We start from the raw sequence: 16,074 nt of genomic DNA on the forward strand, positions 1-16,074 counted from the left end.
AGGGAGTGGGAGGGAAGAGGGAAAAGGGAGAGGGAGGGAGGGAGAGAGGGAGAGAAAGAGAAGGAGAGAGGGAGAGAAAGAGAGGGAGAGAGATAGAGGGAGAGAGGGAGGAAGAGAGGGAGGGAGAGAGGGAGGGAGGGAGGGAGGAAGGGAGAGAGGGGAGGAAGGGAGAGAGGGGAGGAAGAGAGAGGGAGAGAGATCCTCCATCTGCTAGTTTATGGCTGAAATGCAGCCAATAACCAGGTCTGGGCCAGGCTAGAGACAGGACGTGAGTGAAGAGGTCCAAGCACTTGAGTCATCATCTGTTGCTTCCCAGGATGCATTAGTAGGAAGCTGAATTGGGAGCAGAGCCAGGATATGAATCTAGGCATTCCTAACCATCGCATCAATTGCCCTCCCTGAAATGTACATTTTAAAAAGGTATCATGGTGGGGAATGGGGCCGGCGCTGTGGCATAGTGGGTAAAGCTGCCGCTTGCAGTGCCAGCAACCCATATGGATGCCGGTTCGAGACACTGCTGCTCCACTTCTGATCCAGCTCTCTGCTATGGCCCGGGAAAGCAATAGAAGATGGCCCAAGTCCTTGGGCCCCTGCACCTGAGTGGGAGACCCGGAGGAAGCTCCTGGCTCCTGGCTCCTGGCTTCAGATCAGCCCAGCTCCAGCCATTGCGGCCAATTGGGGAGTGAACCAGCGGATGGAAGACCTCTCTGTCTCTCTGCCTTTCAAATAAATAAATAAATCTTTAAAAAAAAATTATCAGTGAGCTTTACAAAAAAAAAAATGACAAAGGTAAGTAATAAAGTTTTTCTGACATGGAATATTAGAAATTTTTTTTATTATTTATTCTTATTAAGCACGGCTTAATAGTGCAGAAAATTTCAAATGATCCTTCAACAACCCACTCCCCCCCCCCCCCCATTCTTGATGAGGAGCTTTTCAAGTAAAGACATGCTCTGTAACACCTATGGAATAAAGGCAGGGGACTGCGCACATCCTGCTGTAACGCGCGGCCCGCAGCTCCGGAGTCGGTGCCCGTCCAGGCTTCCTTCACTGCCCCGGTCCCGAGAGGCTCTTGTTCATGAACTGTCTCTTCACAAAGCAAGTCCACCACTGAGGAGGGGAGCGAGACAGAGCGAACAGCACACATCAGATGGCACACTTCAGGATTCAGTCCATTTCATAATAAGAGTCAATGTTAGTCTGGTGTCCCTTACATTACAAATTCCTCAAAGATACCTGCAGAAATTCTTTCTAGACTCACAAAGTACAAATCCAACAGAATGAAAATATTTGGGGGAAAAACCTGCATCTGATGGACCACGTAGAGACTCTCGTAGTTGTCAGAGTATCACAACTATCTACACAGCACTGTCACTGTACTGGGTAACAATCTAGGATGACTTAGTCTACTGGAGGATGTACATAAGTTATACACTAACACTACGCCACCTTATGTAAGGGGCTGGAGCACCCGCAGACTTTGGTACCCGAGGGGAGTCCTGGACCCAGTCCCCTGTGGGTGTGGAGGGCATCTACACAGCCAAGACACGCAGCACACAGTCTCTGAGGGATTTCGATGTCCTGAGGAGAATTCACAACTACAGCTCTCTTATTGTAAACAGTTCACTACTGAGTGGGATTCAGTGGACTGCCAGTTACCAGGCCACACGGCAAAGCAGGAAACGGGAGACCTCTGTGTGTTTGGTGGTGGCAACATCTGATTTACCAGTTGGAAGGGAGTCTTACCTTGCTGGGCTTGTCATTCTGAGGGTCAAAAACTTTCTCACAAAGTCTCAGTCCAGTCTCCTGCCTTAGCTGCTGCAAGTAGGCGCGCATCACCTCTAAAACAGAAAAATAACAGAACTGCATTTGAGAACACAACGCCAACGTGCAGACGGCTGGTCTGCACGCTGACCTCGGCAATGCAGCGGTACACCCCTGATGGAGGAGAAACAGCAGACAGTCCAAATACAGTCCAAGTGGTTTGCTAACTACACTCATTTCAAAATCATTCCAAAGATGCTCTGCTTGTCACACTGCTGCCCGAGCCTTCAGTGAAGATGACTAGCACGACCACACACGTCCCCGTGAGTCCACTGTCAATCTGGAAGCCACAGAGGGTCTTCATGTGCCACAAGGAAGGCACACATGGAGGCCGTGCTGCCACGGGGCGGGTGAAGCGCTGCCTGCAGTGCTGGGATCTCAGGTGGGCGCCAGTTCGAGTCCCACCTGCTCCACTTCCGATCCAGCTCCCTGCTAATGTGCCTGGGAAGGCAGCGGAGGATGGCCCCAGTCTTTAGACCCCTGCACCCATGGGGGAGACCAGGAGGAAGCTCCTGGCTTCAGATCAGCCCAGCTCTGGCTGTCATGGTTATCTGAGAAGTGAACCAGCGGATGGAGGACATCTCTCTCTCTCTGCTTCTGCCTCTAACTCTGCCTTTCAAATAAATATTAAATAAATAAAATCTTAGAAAGAAAGAAAGGACACAGACCCCTTCTTACCATCTTCCTGCTTGTTTGCAGGTTTGGCATAAATTGCATTAAGTGGAAATCCTGGCTCTCCAGGAATGGGAAAATTTGTGATTCCCAGTGTATACATTTCTTTCTCGCCTTGGCTTTTGGAATTGCACTAAAAAAAAAAAAAAAAAAAAAAAGTAAATATATATATATGACATGGTCTCACACCTGCTTTTATTAATTCACCAAACTCTGGCATGGGGCCTAATAACTCCATTTTGAAGTAGTGAGGAGTGTAAACAAAGTTCTGAGTTTAATGTGAAATGGAAACAGCATGAATTCTGTGAGAGAAAGTCACCGGCACTCCTGATACTACTGGGGGCTACTGCCAACATTAACAACGGAAGTAAGTGCTTCGCTTCAGCTAAAGGTTGATGGAAAGAAAAACCCAGCTTATTCCCCACTCAAATTCACGGACCCCTGAGTCATTGGTCTGCAGGTGAAGAACACCTGAGCCCAGGGCTTAACGGAGTCTCTCTGTCAAGGTTTGCGTCTTGCAAACACACACGTATGCAGCTTAAAACACAGTCACTCACACTGGGAATTCAGAGAGCTACACTCGGGTCTTCCTCCTCAGATCATGTCCAAGTCTAAGGGAGTATTTCCTAGCTGTCCTTGGAGTCGCGACACACAAAAAACGGCTGGGAGTATAAACAACTGTCGGCAATCTCCCGAGCTTAATCCATTACCTTTTGGAGTTTCTTTAGACACTCGGAGATGTAGAGAGTTATATATATCAGGGTCCTGTCGGCTTCATTCTACAGAGAGGAGAAGAACATTCAGCAAACAGTACAGACGAAAACCTAGCAGTTCCGTCCAACAAATGGAATCAATCTTCATCTCCGGATGATCTACTGAAAGCCTGGACTCTACTTCCCCTTCTCAGGTTCAGGGCACACACATATACTGCTGCGGCACACGAGGCCCCTTCTCCCAGTCAGGCTTCCCTCTGTGCACGTTGGCAGGGCCAGGGCTTCCACCCGAGCTCTGTGGAGGCTCTTGTTGTTCTCAGCTCCCTTCACCCCCGGTCCCGGGGAGCTGTGCCAACAGCCCCTCACCCTGCGGAGGAAGGAGAATGAACAAGGCTGCCTGGATAACCTGAGGTGCACCATATGGCTGGCCAATTTTTAAAAACCCTTTCATTTCAGGATCTCTGCCAAGAACAGAAACATTCATTACTCTAAAAGAGGAAGCAATTACTTCACGTGTGACATGTTCTTGAAGAACTCCCTAAGCCTGGCGTCCTGAGCTAAGCAAAAGGAGAAGTGGAGAAGACGAACGGATGTTGATCCAATGTGGCAGACGTGAGATCACATTTTGCTCGTATTTATAGCTGAAAAAACAAAAAGAAACCTACACGTTTCCCTGTTTTTAAGACCAGGAAATAAAGTGTGGTAGAATAATATTTATTTACACCTACTACAAACACAGCATTTGGGCCATGTATTTGACAAAGAAAACACTCTGTTAATATCACAAAATGTTTGGACTACAATTTATAGATCAGGAATCTATAAATAAAGATTTTACATCCTGCTTGATTTCAAAAGGTCAAAGTTGGCAAGGAGGAGGTTGAAGTTCATCTCACCGCCGTTCCTGGTAATCTGGAGAGCAGAGCTCAGGAAACCTGGTTTCCATTTTCCCTCCTCCTCGTCCGTGACCCTCCCCTTCCTTCCCTCGTCACAGGGACTGAGGAGAGAGGGGAGAGTGGGGCAGGACCAGGGTCGCTCAAGTCTCTACTTCCCCTTCTCAGGTTCAGGGCACACACGTATACTAACAAAATTACACAGCCAGGAGGATTTCTCACTTGTGGGCTAATGCTACCCACAGGCCTGGCACACAGTAGGTGCTAAATTATTGTTAAAATGTCTTTACACCAGAATTGGCAACTTTTCTCTACAAGGGGCCAGAAACCAAACAAGTTAGGCTTTGAGGGCCAGGCTGTGTTCCAATGACATTTTATTTACGAGAAGCCATGGGCCAGATTCAGTCCTCAGGCTGTAGTCTGTTAACCCCGGTACAGACTTTGGAGGAAGAAAAAGAAACCAGTATCTTTACAGAATCTAATACCAGACAGTGTTCTAGAATTTAAGAATCACAATTTCACATCACATTTTCTCTTCAAGGCAACTCATTGTAGTGTAGAGATTATCCTAATCAGAAAATTAAAGTGAAATATTAAAAGCTCTGTCATTTACCTTAATTTCATAGTTTTTGAAGAAGACATTGGCCTTGAAGTAATAGATGGCTTCATCCACAATATCCGTATCTTTTGCTAAGCAGGATAACAAGGGGAAGGAGGGAAGAAAAAATCAGTCAACTGCAAACTGTAATTTAGCCTGTAAAAACCATAAAAAAAAAAATCCAGGATCAACTGTCAGCAATTCTATAGGTGAATAAAATTAAAGCAGGGAGCACATACGTGGCACAGCAGTTAGCTGCTGCTTGGGATGCCCACATCCTGTATCAGAACACCTGTGTCTCTCCATTCTGCTCCCTGCCTTTTCCCGGGAGCGGCTGGGTCCCTACTACCCTCAAGGGAGACCAGAACTGAATTCTAGGCTCCTGGCTTTGGCTTAGCCCAGTCCTGGCTGCTGCAGGCATTTGGAGATGAAACACAGCACATGGGAAATCTCTCTCCGCACTTCAAATAAAAATTTTTTTAAATGAAGCTATTAAAATAAAACCTGTAAAACAATTTCTAGAAAATAAAGTATGTAGTTAATTTTATTTCTTAAGATTTGTTTGGCCAGCGCCACGGCTCAATAGGCTAATCCTCCACCTGCGGCGCCGGCACACCGGGTTCTAGTCCCGGTTGGGGTGCCGGATTCTGTCCCGGTTGCCCCTCTTCCAGGCCAGCTCTCTGCTGCGGCCCGGGAGTGCAGGGGAGGATGGCCCAAGTACTTGGGCCCCGCATCCCATGGGAGACCAGGAGAAGCTCCTGGCTTCGGATCAGCGCAGTGTGCCGGCTGCAGCGGCCATTAGAGGGTGACCAATGGAAAAGGAAGATCTTTCTCTCTGTCTCTCTCACTGTCCACTCTGTCAAAAAAAAAAAAAAAAAAAAAAAAAGGCCGGCGCCGTGGCTCACTAGGCTAATCCTCCGCCTAGCGGCGCCGGCACACCAGGTTCTAGTCCCGGTTGGGGCGCCGGATTCTGTCCCGGTTGCCCCTCTTCCATTCCAGCTCTCTGCTGTGGCCCAGGAGTGCAGTGGAGGATGGCCCAGGTGCTTGGGCCCTGCACCCCATGGGAGACCAGGAAAAGCACCTGGCTCCTGGCTCCTGCCACAGGATCAGCGCGGTATGCCGGCTGCGGCGGCCATTGGAGGGTGAACCAATGGCAAAGGAAGACCTTTCTCTCTGTCTCTCTCTCTGTCCACTCTGCCTGTCAAAACAAACAAAAAAAAGATTTGTTTTATTTGAAAGACAGAGTTAGAGAGAGGCGGGGGGGGGGGGGCGGGGGAGGACTTCTATCTGCAGGTTCACTCCCCAAATGGCTGCCAACAGCCAGAGCTAGGCCAATCTGAAGCCAGGAGCTTCTTCTGGGTTTCCCATGTGGGGTCAGGGGCCTAGGGACTTGGGCCATCTTCTACTGCTTTTCCAGGCCATAGCAGAGAGCTGGATCAGAAGTGAAGCAGCGGGACTTGGACCAGTGTCCATATGGCACTATAGGTGGCAGCTTTACCCACTATGCCACAGCGCCAGCACCAGGTTTTTTTTCTTTTGTTTTTTTTATTTAAAGATTTATTTGAAAGAGTTACGGGGGTAGGGGAGAAGGTTGGGGAGAAGGAGAGAATCTTCCACCTGCTGGTTTACTCATCAGATGGCCGCAACAGCCAGCTGGTCCAGGCCAAAGCCAGGAGCCAAGAGGCAGGAACTTCATCTGGGTCTCCCATACAGGTGCAGGGGCCGGCGCTCTTAAGGGATGCTGGCACTGCAGGCTGTGGCTTTACCCACTATGCCACAGTGCTGACCCCTTAAGATTTTTATCCTTTAATTTATTTATTTATTTTATTTTTTTGACAGGTAGAGTGGACCGTGAGAGAGAGAGAAAGGTCTTCCTTTTGCCATTGGTTCACCCTCCAATGGCTGCTGTGGCCAGTGCGCTGCGGCCGGCGCACCGCGCTGATCCGAAGGCAGGAGCCAGGTGCTTCTCCTGGTCTCCCATGGGGTGCAGGGCCCAAGGACTTGGGCCATCCTCCACTGCACTCCCGGGCCACAGCAGAGAGCTGGCCTGGAAGAGGGGCAACGGGGACAGAATCCGGAGCCCTGACCGGGACTAGAACCCGGTGTGCTGGTGCCGCTAGGCGGAGGATTAGCCTGTTGAGCCTCGGTGTCAGCCCAAGATTTTTATCTTGAGAGCGTGTCTGGAGTTCAGTGAGTATCTTTTTTTTTTTTTTTTTTTTTTTTTGACAGGCAGAGCGGACAGTGAGAGAGACAGAGAAAGGTCTTCCTTTTCTGTTGGTTCACCCCCACAACGGCCACTGTGGCCAGCATGCTGCGGTCTGTGCACCGTGCTGATCCAAAGCCAGGAGCCAGGTGCCTCTCCCGGTCTCCCATGCGGGTGCAGGGCCCAAGCACTTGGGCCATCCTCCACTGTACTCCCGGGCCACAGCAGAGAGCTGGCCTGGAAGTGGATGGGGGCAACCGGGACTAGAAACTGGGGTGCCGGCGCCGCAGGCGGAGGATTAACCTATTGAGCTGCGTTGCCGGCCCCAATGAGTATCTTAATGTATGGGAATAGCCCACAGATAGTTTTATTTCTGAGTGATGACTCAGGAGGAAATACGAACTTACTCATGTATTAGAGGGTATCAGAAATTAAGAATCAGGCAAATCTATCTACTCTGTAAAAAGACCCAAGAATAAATTGCTTGAAGATATATTCCAAAGATTCTAGGTGGGGAATTTTTCTTTTTCCTTTTTTTTTTTTATTTTTTATTTTTTTGACAGGCAGAGTGGACAGTGAGAGAGAGAGAGACAGAGAGAAAGGTCTTCCTTTGCCGTTGGTTCACTCTCCAATGGCCGCCGCGGCCGGCACGCTGCGGCCGGCGCACCGCACTGATCCGATGGCAGGTGCTTTTCCTGGTCTCCCATGGGGTACAGAGCCCAAGCACCTGGGCCATCCTCCACTGCACTCCCTGGCCACACCAGAGAGCTGGCCTGGAGGAGGGGCAACCAGGACAGAATCCGGGGCCCCAACCGGGACTAGAACCCGGTGTGCCGGCGCCGCTACGCGGAGGATTAGCTTAGTGAGCCGCGGCGCCGGCCCTCTAGGTGGGGAATTTTTAAGTTGTCATTATGTAACTCAAGGAAGATTACAAAGGCCAGGTAATTTTGGGCTGATAAGACAACTGTGGATGAAGCATCACTTGTTCTAAGGGCTTGAAGACTTAAAAGAACCAAGCAGACAGCTTTGATGGACAGTGGAAGGAATTGCAACATAGGGAATTCCTTAAATAAAAATGTATTAACTGGGACCGGTGCTGTGACATAGCGGGTAAAGCCGCCGCCTGCAGTGCTGGCATCCTATATGGGTGCCGGTTCAAGTCCCAGCTGTCCCATTTCCAATCTAGTTTTCTGCTATGGCCTGAGAAAGCAGCAGAAGATGGCCCAAGTGCTTGGGCTCCTGAACCCACGTGGGAGACCCAGAAGAAGCTCCTGGCTTCGGATCAGCTCAGCTCTGGCTATTGCAACCACCTGGGGCGTGAACCAGTGGATGGAAGATTTCTTTCCCTCACTCTTTCTGTCTCTGCCTCTCTGTAACTCTGCCTTTCAAATAAATAAATAAATAAATATTTTAAATAAAGTATTAACTTTAAATAATTTTGCCTTATGATACACAGTATAAAAAACTTTACACTGGCTTGTAAAATAAAAATAAATAAAATAAACAAATAGAACGTCTCCCACATGATTTGACTTGAGTTTACATGCTGTTGCTTCAGGGATAAGCTCTTAGGAACGTGTTGGGGTTTGCAGATACATCATCCTTTCCTGCAAACTATGACTGAAGATGTACTTGCACAAGATGTTCTGAGTGGCCACAGCCCAAGAAAAGGCAGAAATACTGTTGTGACAAGACAGATGCCATTACACAATTTCTTTGGCAATTTTCTCAATTTTGAAAAGGCCAAGGTCTCAGGGTCTCGACAGCCGGCAGCTGTCTCAGCGAGGCGGACGCAGTTATTTATACTCCTCGTCCCCTGACGCTTCAGTCCTCCGCAGTGCACTGGTCTCTGTCCCTGCTCAGCTCTTGTCTGCAAACAGGAAACCTCAGAACTGTTTACAAAGCCCCGCCAGTACTGTTGAACAAGGTTGGGGGTGGGGGGGATGGGGGTGCCAGCACTCAGAAGCTACCTGCTGAATTTCAATGAACTGATTTAAGGAATACTAACTTCTTTAGCTCCCAGCACAGGCTTCCACGCCAATTCAGCTGTAATTCTGTCCACTGGGGACACAACCAAGTTACTCCTCGACAAGGTAGTAGTAACCAGACCTCCTAGACCTACTCCTCCCTCAGGGCGCGAGACGGCCCTTGGCACGGCAGTGTCCCATGCTGGAGTGTCTGGCTCAAATCCTGGCTCTGCTCTCGATTTGCTTCCTGCTGATGGGAACGCTGGGAGGCTCCTACAGACACTTAGGGAGTGAACCGTGATGGGAGATCTCTGTCTCCCTGCTGTTCAAATACACAATATTTAAAAATACTTTAGTAAACAGATGTATTCTGGGGCCGCTACCTGCAGTGCCAGCATACCACAGGGGTGCCAGTTTGAGTTCTGGCTGCTCTACTTCTGATCCAGCTCTCTGCTACGGCCTGGGAAAGCAGTAGAAGATGGCCCCAGCCCCTGCACCTGTGTGGATTCAGATCGGCACAGCTCCAGCCTTTCGGCCATTTAGGGAGTGAACCAGCGGATGGAAGATCTCTCTCTCTCTCTCTCTCTGCCTCTAACTCTGCCTTTCAAATAAATAAATAAGTCTTTAAAAAAAAAAAAGATTTACTCCACCCTTGGCTAACTGCATGTTCTGATACACGACATGGTGTTCGTAACCATCTGAAAAGGTTTCTCCCCACAAGAGGCTGGGGCAACACTGATTATTATTGTTCTCTCTTTGCACTACAATTCTTTTATCATATTTTTTGCCTTTTCCGGTCTTTTTCCATCTGTTCCTTTTTCTCAGAATCAAGTAGAGACTGCGGTGTCTCACCAAATTTATTAAGTTTATTGAGCTTTCAACTGGTGTCGACAACAAAATTAAATTAGGAAGAGGTCAAGTCAAATACTCTGGCAGAGAAGCGGCAATGGAACCCGTACAAAACCGCTACTTCTAACCGGGGTCCTGGAAACCGCGAACGGAACTCGCTGCAGACCTTTCTGGGTCTAATGTAAAACAAATTACACCGCTGGCAGAACGTCTCCGAATGCGCCAGAAAGAATCTCCCGCAGCGACTGCCAAAGGACCGGGCTTTCTGAACAGTGAAAAATGTTTCGCCAGGCAAAGTGCAAGAGGGAACGCAAGGAAATGGAACTCAGAAGGGAGAAGCAAGCAGTCATGCTGTGCAGTGCGCTTAGGATTCAGGCTGATGCTCTGCTGAAAGCGAAGATCCCGGAGCAGCCTTCCCCGAGGACGAGGTTAAACCACTGCTGCGGCCTGGGAAGCACGGACACACGGCAGTCCTCCGAGGGAGCAGCATTCGACTCATCTGAAAGAACTGGCAGGGAGAACGATGGGGCAGCATCCAGAATCAAGTCTGAGAAACTGGAAGCAATGATACAGTTTCCTATTTTTCTTCTCTTGGCCCCACAGTTTTGTTTTGTTTTGTTTTGTTTTTTTTTTTTTGACAGGCAGAGTGGACAGTGAGAGAGAGAGACAGAGAGAAAGGTCTTCCTTTTGCCGTTGGTTCACCCTCCAGTGGCTGCCACGGCTGGCACACTGTGGCCGGCGCACCGCTGATCCGAAGCCAGGAGCCAGGTGCTTCTCCTGGTCTCCCTTGCGGGTGCAGGGCCCAAGCACTTGGGCCATCCTCCACTGCACTCCCGGGCCACAGCAGAGAGCTGGCCTGGAAGAGGGACAGAATCCGGCGCCCCGACCGGGACTAGAACCTGGTGTGCCGGCGTCGCACCCAGTTTCTTATTTAAGGCAACACACAACTACCATCTTTAAAGGTCTAGAACACAATACCCACCAAGCAAGCACACAGTACAAGAGTCATTTGAGACCTGACTGAGCTAAGAATTCCTCCCATTTGATGTCAGAAGGTTGCTAGGTGTTCAATACCAACATCTGAGAACAATGGGCTTAGACTTACTCTCTCTAGGGGCAGGGCCTTTGAACTGACTTCTGATAGGTAACAGTGCCATGTTTCCGATGAGCTTGGTGTCAGGGTCCATGAGGGAAGAGTGATACGCCTGCAAATACAGAAGCAGAAAGATGCCAAATGTTACAGGGGCTGACAAGCACATCCCTCCAGAACAACAAAAAATGAGTCATCTGCCCAAGATGAGGTAGGGTGGGGAGAAGCAGGGCTGGCAACAGTGATGTGCTGGGGCCGGCTGCTTCCGGCTCAAGCAAGTCAATCACTAGGGGCAGGCATTCAGTCTGGAAGTTAGGATATCCGCGGCCCACAGCACAACGCCAAGTTTGACTCCCAGCCCCTGATGCCAGCTTTCTTGCCAATGCAGACCCTGGGAGGCAGTGGTGATGGCTCAAGCGATCGGGTCGCTGCCAGCCATGTGGGAGACCAGGCCTGTGTTCCTGTGCCCAGGCGTTAGCCACAGCAAAGCCCTGGCCATCATGAACAGATGGGAGTGCTGTGTGTGTCTCTTTATCTCTCACACAGAAGAAAACCAACTTAATGGTGCAAGCTGGTTATTAAACAGTCATTCCCAAACATTTAAACCCGTTTGTGGTGCAGTGGGTTAAGCTGCTGACTGCAGTGCTGGCATCCCACGTGGGCACCGGTTTGAGTCCCAGCTGCTCCACTTCCAATGCAGCTCCCTCCGATGCTCACGGAGTTCCAAGCTCCTGGCTTCGGCCATGAACCAGGGGATGGAGATCTGTTTGTCTCTGTCACTTACTCTCTTTCTGTAACTCTCCCTTTTTCTTTTCTTTTTTTTTGACAGGTAGAGTTATAGACAGTGAGAGAGACAGACAGAAAGGTCTTCTTTCTGTTGGTTCACTCCCCAAATGGCCGCTATGGCCGGCACCACGCTGATCCGAAGCCAGGAGCCAGGTGCTTCTCCTGGTCTCCCATGAGGGTGCAGGGGCCCAAGCACTTGGTCCATCCTTCACTGCCCCCCCCGCCCCGGGCCACAACAGAAAACTGGACTGGAAGAGGAACAACCAGGACTAGAACCCGGCGCCCATATGGGATGCTGGCGCCACAGGCGGAAGATTAATCAAGTGAGCCACGGTGCCGGCCCCCGTTACTCTTCCTTTCAAATAAATAAAAACTTTAAATTATATAACCTTACAATTATATTTATTAAAAAAACAAAGGTATATGTTCTCATCATCTCCTAATTTTCAAATTACATTTACCACTGTCTATGTTCTTAAGGCTCTATCTGTGTTACGTTTATGGTAGAAATACAAATACTGCAACACTGTGACACTGTGCATCTCTCCTGTTCCACGGTTAGTGACAGCACAGGGGTGGTGGGTGGGAGTATTTCCACACGGACATAAGCAAACACCATCTAAATCAGGGGTAGCTACCCCCAGCTGCATTTAAACCAGAACCCAAGCTCCAGCTTTTCAGATCTGCTCTCTCCTGGGTTTATGTCTTTCACCAAGACACCACTTTTTTCTCTCAGCCTGTTTTCAAATTTGCAAAATGAGACATATTCTGCCTCCTGTGGGTCAGTGAGTTAAGAGACAAAGAAAAGTCACATTTATGAGAACGGTTTGTATGCCGATTCCTGGTTCTGCTTTTTACAAGACGGCTGGCTTTCTGTAAGACAACACGGGCCCCAACCATGTGTTCACTGGTTCACCAGCCACGCGCACATGTAGCAGGGTGCTATGGCAACACACCAGAACACGGTCCTTGGGATTAAAGAATTCCCAGGCTAATGGATCCAGATAAAATGAGCAATCACAGGGTAAGTCCAGGGCGCTTTACGGGCAACTGGACTGCACACAGGGCTTCAGAGTCCACGGCCGGGGCCCTGCAGGAGCTGCTAACTTCTCTGTGACAGAAACAATGGTATCTGCCTTGCAGGGTCAGTGACGAGGGGCACACGGGAGCGTCTACACAGCGTGTGGCTCGGCTCCGCCTAGCAGTCCCCAGGAGTCAATGCTACCTATGGGATTCGTGAAACATTATCTACGACAACAGCCGGTTCTTTTCCCGGACAGGTATGCGTTATCTGGAGCAGCAACGGTCTCGATCCACCTGCTTCACGGCGTTTGTCACCACCTGAAAATACTCCTTTCACTCATGGGCACCTGAGTGCTGGCCTTGGCGGCTGCCACAGCCATCAGCTTGCAGGTATCCCACGCGCCGCAGGGCCACCGTGCTCCTACCCCGCAACCGGGGGCCCACACACAACCGCACGGCCTGTTTCCACCCCCACTCTGATGCTTCCATCTGGAAACCAGCTGCGGACCCTGGGTCGGCTCCGAGGGCCCCAGGCCCCCTGGCCCCGGCGGGGGTGGCAGGGAGGAGTGGAGGAAGCGGGGTCAGGCGGGGTCGGGCGGGGACACGCCCCCTGCGGCGGAGGAGGAAGTGGGCTTGACTGGGTGCGGGGGCGAAGGAGAAGCTGGACCCTGAAACATGAAAAGCGCAGCCCTGGGTTCGGGGCTCGAAAGAGCCTCTGGGTACCCTGCCCGCGTCCGGGAGCGGAGGGGCGAGGGGGCGCCGCCACCGGGGACTACCGGGCAGGACGCGCCGCGGCGGCTTCCTCCCGCGTCGGGGCCGTGGCCCACTCCTGCCCCGCAGTCGACCCCGGCGGACAGCAGCCCCAGGCCCCCCAGACCTCAGGGACCAACCCCTCCCTTCGCCAGCCGCCCGCTTCCGGCCTGCCCTGCCAGGCACGCATCTCCCGTCGCACGCACGACTTCCCGCTGTCTCCCGCACACTCTGGGCTCACACTTACCGGCATCTTGGCAGCCCCGGGGTTTCAACCGAGAGGTGCAGGTCCGGGTTAGAGCGCGGCGCTTCCGGAGTGGGAACCAGGGCGCGGTAGGCGGAAGTGAGCCGGAAGGGGCGGGCAAAGGCAGAACAAGGAACTTCCGGCCTCCCAATCCCTCCGCAGGTGGCCGTGGCTGCGCGCTCCTGAAGAGGCGCTAGAGGGCGCCCGAGCACTAGGCAGCGGATCTGCGTGTCGCGCATGCGTGGATCTTGGTAACAGAATTTGATAGTCGCATCCTGTTTTTCCTTAAAGCTCATCTTTCCAGTGGAGCATTCCCTGATCACACTCCACCTCCCTGCCTCTCTCGCTTTTCCCTTAGTTCTTAGGATCCCCTTACTTTTGGTACAGAAAGGGAGGGTTTTTTGCTCGGCTCACTGCTGTATCCCCTGCGCCTACAGTCAGGGTATGGAGCAAGCCTCCAAGGACTGTGTCTCCAAGGACTGTGTCGAGCAAATGAATGAAGCCAAATCACGGCTTTTTTTTTTTTTTTTTTTTTTTTACAGGCAGAGTGGACACTGAGACAGAGAGAAAGGTCTTCCTTTGCCGTTGGTTCACCCTCCAATGGCTGCTACAGTCGGCGCACCGCGCTGATCCGATGGCAGGAGCCAGGTACTTATCCTGGTCTCCCATGGGGTGCAGGGCCCAAGCACTTGGGCCATCCTCCACTGCACTCCCTGGCCACAGTAGAGAGCTGGCCTGGAAGAGGGGCAACCGGGACAGAATCCGGCGCCCCGACCGGGTCTAGAACCCGGTGTGCCGGCGCCGCAAGGCGGAGGATTAGCCTAGTGAGCCGCGGTGCCGGCCCAAATCACGGCTTTTACAAATGGGGGACCCGGACACAGGAGAGAAGGGATTTGCATGTCACTCTGCACTGCGATTCTTCGCGCAGCGGCTGAAGAAGTGGACAGTGGGTTTTGGTCCTGTTTCCAACATCTGCGATCTGTGTGATTTCCACTTGCAAACGGAGGCAGCAGTACTTACCGTGTAAGCTTTGGGAGGATGCAAGGAGCCGAAAGCGCCGAGTGTACAAGCCGGGAGCGTGCGGACAGCTCGGGTTTGTCTCACCCGTTCATGGGAAAAGCCCATTTCTCCTGCCAGTCTCCCATACTGAAGAACCCTGCCCCGCGGCCCAACGTGATTTCTCCACTGAGGAGAGGCCAAGCACCCCTTAGTCACTCTCCATTTCACTCGGTTTTCTTCCTGTCCCTCAGCACAAGTTTCATTGTTCCTGGTCTCACCCACCAGGCCATCAGCCCTGAGCCGCCTCCTTCTACCCCCGGGGCCTGGCACCCACAAACCGCTGTACGTTTGTGGGAAGTCACATCAGGCTCACCGGGAGGCGGTGAAACCCCAGGACTGAACTGTCAGGTTCATCTTCGCAGCTCAGTGGGCAGAGGGTGAGGCAGCGGAATGTGGCCCTTCCCAGCGTGCCCACAGCACATACCAGATTCTAGAAGCTAAACGAAGGGCGTGCAGCCCGCGGGCAGTCAAAATGCGCCTCTTTTCTTCTTCTTCTCCTGTGTGGCAACAGGCTCTAAGATCAGCAACACTGGGACGTATGGAGGCAAGACGCTAGGTCACAGGAAGACGGCTGTCTGTAAGAGGCCTCCCAAGAAACCAAGGCTAACGCTTTGATCTCAAACTTCCAGCCTCCAGGACTGTGAGAAATAAATTTGTTTCAGCTGGGACTGGGGCGGGGGATTAGCAGTTTGGGAGACCAGGGTGTCTGCACCCCTTCCACACTCCCGGGGCCACAGGAACGCCCCCAAGCAGCCCCACACACCACACCCCCGCGATGGCTCGGCTTTGTGAGGGCAGCTCACCCCTCAAAGCTTGCTGCCGACACCTGACTCCTCCCCCAGTCCCAGCCCCGCACATCAAGCTGCCACAGACACCTAGAGCCCCACACGTTTTGCTTCTTCAGTTAGAATGGATCAGATTTAACAATGCAAGTGTACTTCTGCCATCTAGGTCCAAGAATGATTAAAAATTTAACCGAAGTTGCAGGTTTCCTTAATTTGTATCAGCTGAAAGATCTGTCACCAAATGATGGATACAGCCTGGGCCTGTTCTGAGTCAATGGAAGAATTATGTAAAACACTTCTTAGCACAATGCCTGGCATCAACTAACAAATGATTCAGACTTGCTTTCCTGGGGCCTGGCCTGCAGCAGGCTGACTGGCCACTCCCAAGGGGCTGCTTTTGCACGCAACACAAGGAAGTTCAGAAATACTGAAAGCAAACAATTCAATGTGGCGAGAAAATTATGCTTTTTACATTTTTGTGTGCGTGCATTAGTTATTGCCCAAGCAACGCCTAAGTTTTTTAAGTGCTCAGAGACTACAAACCTCACGTCTACATTCTCAATGTAAGAAACCAGGAGGATAAAGATAAGCAACAGTCTTACCTACATCCTTCCAGAT

General features: G+C 51.2%; 1 protein-coding gene and 1 long non-coding RNA gene across 2 annotated transcripts; one reads left to right on the forward strand and one right to left on the reverse strand.

Moving 5' to 3' along the window:
- Positions 1-818: 818 nt before the first annotated feature.
- On the reverse strand, positions 819-13,686 carry ARPC3 (actin related protein 2/3 complex subunit 3). The gene is made up of 7 exons (XM_008272214.5): positions 13,616-13,686; positions 10,825-10,924; positions 4,716-4,792; positions 3,207-3,275; positions 2,503-2,629; positions 1,747-1,841; positions 819-1,110 (listed from the first exon to the last, which is right to left on the reverse strand). The coding sequence occupies exons 1-7, from the start codon at positions 13,619-13,621 to the stop codon at positions 1,048-1,050; spliced, it is 537 nt and encodes a 178-aa protein (XP_008270436.1). The 5' UTR covers positions 13,622-13,686; the 3' UTR covers positions 819-1,047.
- On the forward strand, positions 4,773-10,010 carry LOC149119827 (uncharacterized). Its single transcript, XR_016227107.1, has 2 exons — positions 4,773-7,413; positions 7,791-10,010. It is a non-coding gene; the product is annotated as an uncharacterized LOC149119827 (long non-coding RNA).
- Positions 13,687-16,074: the final 2,388 nt, after the last annotated feature.

This window comes from Oryctolagus cuniculus, chromosome 21 (genome assembly GCF_051225735.1).
Source record: "Oryctolagus cuniculus isolate XC-2025 breed Fujian yellow rabbit chromosome 21, ASM5122573v1, whole genome shotgun sequence".
Lineage (NCBI taxonomy): Eukaryota > Metazoa > Chordata > Mammalia > Lagomorpha > Leporidae > Oryctolagus > Oryctolagus cuniculus.

Bases quoted from the DNA above. Each gene is read 5' to 3' on its own strand.
- ARPC3 (XM_008272214.5), bottom strand. The intron at 4,793-10,824 runs GTAAGTCTAAGC...TATCCTGCTTAG, and splicing joins AGGCCCTGCCCCTAGAGAGA to CAAAAGATACGGATATTGTG. The intron at 3,276-4,715 runs GTAAATGACAGA...TCCTCTCTGTAG, and splicing joins TCAAAAACTATGAAATTAAG to AATGAAGCCGACAGGACCCT.